General features: G+C 44.7%; 1 protein-coding gene across 1 annotated transcript in view; it reads right to left on the bottom strand.

Moving 5' to 3' along the window:
• Window positions 1-656: 656 nt before the first annotated feature.
• Window positions 657-7,500, bottom strand: part of T265_07218 (hypothetical protein) — a gene marked incomplete at both ends in the record, with an annotated part of 9,481 nt that continues 2,637 nt past the window's right edge. Inside the window, one exon of the mRNA XM_009172674.1 lies at window positions 657-1,858. Coding sequence (XP_009170938.1) covers window positions 878-1,858 — 981 coding nt within the window. The remainder of the gene's footprint in view (window positions 1,859-7,500) is intronic.

Below are 7,500 nucleotides of genomic sequence, written 5' to 3'. Positions count from 1 at the left end.
AACAACGCATTGTGGAGAAAGTCTACGCAGTTTCCAACGGCCATCTACTTTCACGAATATCTTGTGTCAGAATCGGAGCGTACTATAAGGCAGAAGCATTACATTTGCCCGGGAAATTGCTTAGGGCTTACCAGCTACAGTGTGTTCAGACCGAAAGCTTAGAACCAGGTTTTATGTCACTTCAATGGGTGACCAATTCTTTCTGTTAGCTGAAAACCGCCAATTTCTGTGCGATGTAAATAATGTAAGAGAACCCATTGACTGGAAAGATTGCGTATCATCCATCTCTCATTCTATTGTCGCCATTTTAAATCCCCAGTTTTGGGTGTCCGCAAACGTCCAAACAACTAAACGAGCATTGGGATGCATTCAAAGTGTGGTCACGCCACGTTAACTGCAGTTTTTTATAAGTTCATCAGATACTAGGGTCTGTTCTTTCCTGCAATTACACGACAGTGCGTAACGTAAATTTTCTTCCTCTATTACGCTCTGTTATTAATATCCTAGACGACGCAATGAACAGAGCTCAAAAATAGACGATCGGTTACCCGACAACCGAACACAACACCCTGATGGAATCGACCAGACTGAACAGGAATGCTTGACCCTGTAAAATCAAATCGGCGTTAACCAATCTAAGAGTACAACACATGTATTGCACCAACGGTCAACGACCTTAACAAGAATCGTTACGTATGCGATAGAATACTGTAAAACAATACGGTAAACAATAGCATTATGATACACGTGGCAAGGCTGGAATAAAACAAAAACGCGAAATGTACAACAGGTCAACAAGGCTTGTGTAGAAGCCATGCGAGAATTAAATCATGAAGATAAGGAAGGCAACCTGAATTAGCATCAGTTATTCAGCATGCTATGACGATGTGACTTGCTTAGTCTCCTCGAGAAACCTCTGATAGGACTCATACACCTCATCTCCCTCTGACTCACTAAACCCCAACTCAACAGAACTAGCCTCAGGCCAGTTTGTGAAAGATAAAGCAGTGAGTTGATTTGCACAAAGAAGAATGTCTAGTATAGTGGAGCGAGTCACTTTCAGCGGTATCTGTTCGTCTAATAGAAGACCGCGCATACGCAGCAGGAGTTCGGTTAACGAACAAGACAGTTGTGCGCCATGTTCAAAGCCGTTTTCTACCTGGCCAGGCTTACTATGTTGATCTCCCAGGCTTCCACTGTGATTCCAGGTACCGTCATTAATACGGGAGTTGAGTTCCATCAGAGCACAGTTGAAAAACATCATAGATTGATAGAAACTATCACACAACTGATGAAACAGACCGGTCCAGTTTCTGAGATTGAATATATCTAACTCGCTTATCACCGGTTCATTCGCAGATGGTGTACGAGGATGACCAGCTTGAACATGACACGCGAGTTCCACAAGTTGACACAAGTCAACACACGGTAGTATCGGTGGGGTACAAACGCACGCCTCTGGGGATTCTGGCAGATTCAGGCGAGTGATGAGGAGATTTAAAAATGTTGTCAAACCGAAAGCACGGTTGGTGATAGTAATATCGTCTGTTTGTTTCGGCAAGTCCCCGGCCTCGTCGCATACTGAAGAGACAGCTGGAGCTGACGTAACAGTGGCGCACTTGGTAATCATTTGTTGGAATGCGTTGTTTGTGAGCATCGCACGTGTGGTTTCATGAACAGATTTGAACAGACCAGCCTCTAATTCATGACCAGCGTGGTCTGATATGACTGAACGCAATTCCTTAAAGAAACGGAATCCGACAGGCGCATGTTCCGGACTTGACGTTGTTAAGCTACCAATTACTTCACCAACCAAGTATGGCGCGTTGACTGTAGTGGACGACAGCAGTCCACGTATCTTGGTGGAAGAGAAAAGATGGAGCCGAAATAACGCGTTACCGGAACGAATTGAAACAATACTGACGACAAACGTCGCCATAATGGAAGTGATAGTGGCACAAAGAAAGTGAAACATGACTTGAGGCACGCTGTGTACAGCTGTTCTACTTATACATTTGCGAGCAGCTGGGTTCGTACTATCACCCAGGTCATGTGGAAGTTAAAGGCGGTTATTGGACACACGTAATCACAGTGCAAACAGGGGCAGGAGCTGACAAACAAGGATAACGACTTCTGTAATTCCAAGAATAAAAACATCCAGACAGGCGGTTCAACCTTAAGGTCAACCGGGAACCTATTAAGCACAAGCTTTACTGGATAAGTACGGCTAGCCTTAAAGTGCTGTGACTATTAGTTTCATCGAACCTGATCACATCTCTAGCCATTCAGAATAACACGGGTTAGGGTTCCTTAGGTTAGTGAGAGGCACAAATGGTCCCGATGTTTTCGGCACTCTGGATGCAAAACTTGTGTACCTTTAATTCCGCATAAAAGACCTGTACATACCGCTCTTGAGGCCGGTGAGTTTTTGTATCAATTTCGTGGCATCCCACTTCCAGTAACGAACGAGGCGGTATGTTTCCAGCGAATAAACGGAATAACGACCAGACACTTTTGTCTACAATGACAATTTCATTATTTGTGGACGGAATATGGTGGATTATGATGAAAATCTCCTCGACTTTGTGTACCAACCGGAAAAGAACTTAAAGGTTGACGAACTATTCCGTGTCTGTTGTATGCTCTCGGGAAAAACTGCAGCTTTTGGTCACATTTGGTACATTCAAGAAACCTCTCACTCCTGCGAACGTTCTACCCCGAGTGAACACGAGGAAACCCACAACTTGGCTCAGAAAGCGCTTCGATGGTTGGGCTCAAGAGCCTTCGGCGACCACTCCAACCGACGGGTATCACAGTCCTGATCAGTCTCTCCCTGATTCTCTTGAACCAAGACTATCAAGCAGCAGTTCACAACAAAAAAGAATACACCCATAGAATCTATCTTCCAGAAAAGCCTGATAACGGTATCTCTATCACCATTATCTTATTTACAAACCAATTCTATTTATTTTACTATCAACATGCCACCCCTTTCACACATCAATCTCTCATTTTTCTACCTGCACTGTAACATATTTCGCATAAAACTTCTGCCCGCCGAAGCAAAGCGTTCTAGTGACATTTTTTCCTGCTGGATAAAATTTGTTATTTGACGCTAAACTCTCCGTCACCTTACTAACGTTCTACTTTTGTTCTCACTGTAGGTACCACACGTCTGTTAAATATTGAACAAAGGTTCGCCTGGAGCATTAAAGTTTTCCTAAGTATACCGATTCACTCGTTTGTCTAGATCACAGCAACCAGCTAGAAATTATGATGAAAATGAATTTCCGTGACGCGTATAGAAAAAACGGACATCCACCATATAGCATAACGAACAGTCAAACGTTTGTGCATAAATCAAGCCTTGCTCAAGGCAGGCTATTTCCCCCACAAAGTTCCTTGTCAGCCGCGACTTAACATACCCCCCTCCCCCGAAGGGAAAGCTCCTAGGGGGCCAGTAATCTCGTTTTCCGTATTGAACTCCAATGAGGGGACCACTACGGTAGCACGACACATAGAAGTAGTTTCTTATGGATCTCATGTTATCCAACGTCTACAACACCGAACGAGAAGCCGTAGATTCGAATTTCGTTATCAGGTTTCATCAACAGCCGAAGTTTAAACTGTGATCGTTTAATACACGAGACAAGCAAGTGAGTGAACATGTCCGAATTATCGCATTCAGAAAAGGGCAAATACGACTGATATGTGGTAAACTTGAAGCGGCTTTAGCGATCTCATCAGTAGGTCATGGCAGGTCTTGTAGCTAGGAGCCATCGAAACAATTATCGCGAATTAGGGGATCAGGCGAACAAATAGTTAAATTATATGGGAAGCAGCCATGAAGAACAGACAAGCGGTCTGGTGAGCACCCAGCACTGATAAGCTGTAAGAAGCACCTTATCGCTTGGACATCCTCACATTAAATCAGGAAGACGATGCGACAGGGACGAGCAGTTTCCTGTCGCGTTCTGACCTATGAACGTGTTTTAACCTACAAAAGGGACAGCATTCTACTATGGGTACTAGTTGAATGAAAAGCGTACAACAATGAACACTGAACGACTCCGAACATCGTGCGTTTTGAACATAAGCTGAGAGAAACCATATAGGGGTATTGAAAAAACCTGGCATTAGGGGTCAACCATCCCCTTTGGGGGAAATCAACCAATGCACGTGAGACGATAAATCGGTACACAAGCGAGTTCACTACTATGTCCACGGAATGTTTACGTCATAGGTTTGAGTCTAGGAAGCTGCGTTCAAATAAATGTTGTGTGATCAACATGTTTATCAGATCGGTATATATGGGTGCGGGCTTTAGTAGCAGCCAGGAGATTCTACAGAAAAACAGCCTCATGGAACAAAAGCCATGAGGGTAATGAATGGCAGTTCCTTGAGCAGACTAGGCTTTGGAGCATCTGAAACTGGACAGCATTTAGGGGATGTGGGCTGAGAACCAAACAAACGTTGACAACAACCGGTAAGATAAGAAAAGAAACTGAGAGAGCCAGCGCTAAGACAACCAGAGATCCGAACGCACAGTCATCCAATGATCACTGACAGGGAGCCACCGGTAAGATAAGAAAAGAGACTGAGAAAGCCAGCGCTAAGACAACCAGAGATCCAAACGCACAGTCATCCAATGATCACTGACAGCAGGTTACTACGTTGTGCTTCGCGTGAACACAAAGGTGTTGCACGTAAAAAGGTCATAAAACCTACTCGATCTGAACAAGTAACGCGTAAGGTCACGAAGGCGCCCTTAATAATGGGGCTACCAAGCAGTAGAACCTGCATCTCAAAACGCATGGGTCACCTTTCGAACATTAGAAGTTGGGAGTAATTTGACTAGCCTGGTAGAAAGTGCACTTCAGGAGCATAGCTTCATTGTGCTCCCAAGTATAAACGCTGGAAGGTATGAAAACCTGGAGTTCAAATAGAACCTGACGTTAGCCTTGTTGATCCTGAATATGCAGCCAACATCCCTCTCCTGTTAGAAGAGGAGAAAAGAGCGCAGGTGTTTGTCGATTAACCGCCCTTGGTATGCGCCTTGAACCCATAAAGTATAACGTAATTCTCCTGAACATGCAGTCACTGAACACGCCACTTACAACCCAGGTACAGACACTAGAAGTTGTGAAGCGTTTTGTGTCTTAGAAGTTGTATTAGTTCCGACTGTAGTGTGACAGATGACGTAGATTCACGAACTTCCAAGGCTGGGATCGAGTTTACTAATTTGAGACATCTATGGCGGCAAAGTGAAATACCCCAAATTTCAAAAGTGTGTATCAGGCTAAAGTATGGGCTATCGTTCCGTATAACTGTGAGGCGCGGCCTGTTCAAGCAGCGGAACAAAGACGAATTTAAGTCATCCACAACCGCTGTCTCAGAACCACAGCTCGTGTCGGCTGGTGCTGGCGAATCCGTAACGAGCTACTTAGAAGGCGAGTGCTCAGTTATGCAACAAGGACTTCAGTAGAACGTATACAGCACCAGAAGCTGCGGAGGTTAGGCCCTATACTTTGCATGCCCAACCATCGTTTGCCAGAGGGTGCTGCTTTTTGTGCTTGATTCAGAATGGCGAAAGCATGTGGTCAACCTTTGACCTGGTAGAGTGGTATGAATGACATCGCGAAAAGCCCGGGTACTGTCGGTGAGACTTACCCTCTAGTGTGGGGTCCGCATGATTTCCTTAGTGCCTAGAAGCAAGAAATGGCTGCAAATCGATATCAGTGGTGTTGCAATTACCAGTTCCTGTTCAAATTGCTTGAATGAGTGCCTTCAGGTGTAGGCATCTGGGAATAATTGTGGCACTAAAGTTACCCCATATCCACTTCCATTCTCTTCATCGCAATAAGGCTGTCAAATAAATTCTCGTTGTAAGGCAGTGAGGCATCAGTGTCGTACACTAATGTTATGATGATGATGATGATCAAAAATCAATTTACCAGCTATAAACCATGTACCATCAAAAGTCAATTTACAAGCCATAAACCATGTACCATAGACATATCGGCTCTAGCTGCTACAGTTTCGATCACCGGGAGGTGGGAGAGTGCGGGAGACAACCTTTGCGCGTAGGAGCCACGTCTCTAATCCAGAAAGCAGTATGGATCACACCGTCTGCCCCTGACAAACAAACTCACGCAGGTGTTGGGGGTGGCATAAGCTGGCCTGGCATTCTCGATTCGATCCACCGGATTTTATAAAACTACCCATGCAAATAAATTTACCTACCACGTCGATTGGCTCGTCTCCTGACAAACAAACTCACGTAGGTGTTGGGGGTGGCATAAGCTGGCTTGGCATTCTCAATCCGATCCACCGGATTTTATAAAACTATCCATGCAAACAAATTTACCTACCACATCGATTGGCTCGTCTGCAAGCATGAGGTTTGGGTTTGGCCCCATTCAATCTTGTAGCAGCACTTTACACTTTGCAGGTGTGAAGCGCATGCAAAACAGCACGGCAGTTATTTAGGTTATTTAAAATGGTTTGTATTTTTGAGGATCTAAACTAAAGAGAGCAAATGGTTCGCATACTCATTGTCTATGAGAGGACGACCGGAGAGGTTTCTGAAGGTGGCGAGATGGCTCAGTGGTTAGAGCGGAATTTACTGATCAGAAGGTCCGTGGTTCGAACCCAACCTCTGCATCTCGACTTCTCCCGTCTATGCTTGGGCAACCTGTTATCATCACAGCCCTCGTGCTTCTTTCGAGTGGCATGGCAACTAGGCACCGAAAGTGTTACGGATGAACGGTTATTATTGTTATTAGAGAAGTTTCAAGCAGTCTATCAATAACGAAGTTGAATTGAAAAGGTTGGAGAGGGTAGCTTTGTCTGACACTACTGGACATGAACTCAGGAGAAAGCTCGCCGTTTGCTCGTACGCGTCCAAAAGTTCGCATACTGAGCCCTCATAAGGGTTATAAACTTGCAAGGGATGCCTTTGATCGCCAGACACTGACGATCAATTGAATCGAAAGCAACTTTCAGATCAGGAAAAACGCCCAACGTGGGACGTTTGAAGGAGTGGCACTGTTCAAGAATTTGTCTTAATTTGCCTCTCAGTTCCAAAGACCCTCAATTTTGAACTAGGCAAGTCGTCTGTCAGTGGTTTGGGAAGAAGTCGGATCTTTCAGGGGTCGTTCAGTAGACAAGCGCAGTGAAACATCGCTAACAATCATTCACCTTTCTGTGTTATCTTTTGCGCAAATGAGCTATCACTATAACTGGGACAGATGCAGCCGCTGTCCACCGAAACCTTGTTCCAACCAAGCAATATCGTTACTCTTTATTACATCTCTGCTCTATGGTGTTTCTGTTTAGCACCTGACTGTTTATGGAGGACAGCTAACCAATTTCAAACAACTAAGCCACTCCCAACACGATCTACCAACCACTTTTGGAGCGTATCACCAAGAGAGACCAGTATTCATAACCAAAGTCATATATAATCGTTCATGGTTGTGTGGTTCCTTTGATGCTGTC

The sequence above is a fragment of the Opisthorchis viverrini genome, assembly GCF_000715545.1.
Source record: "Opisthorchis viverrini unplaced genomic scaffold opera_v5_162, whole genome shotgun sequence".
Classification (NCBI taxonomy): domain Eukaryota; kingdom Metazoa; phylum Platyhelminthes; class Trematoda; order Opisthorchiida; family Opisthorchiidae; genus Opisthorchis; species Opisthorchis viverrini.
The sequence above is the reverse complement of the archived record's forward strand: the minus strand, read 5'-3'. Positions and strand labels throughout refer to the sequence as shown.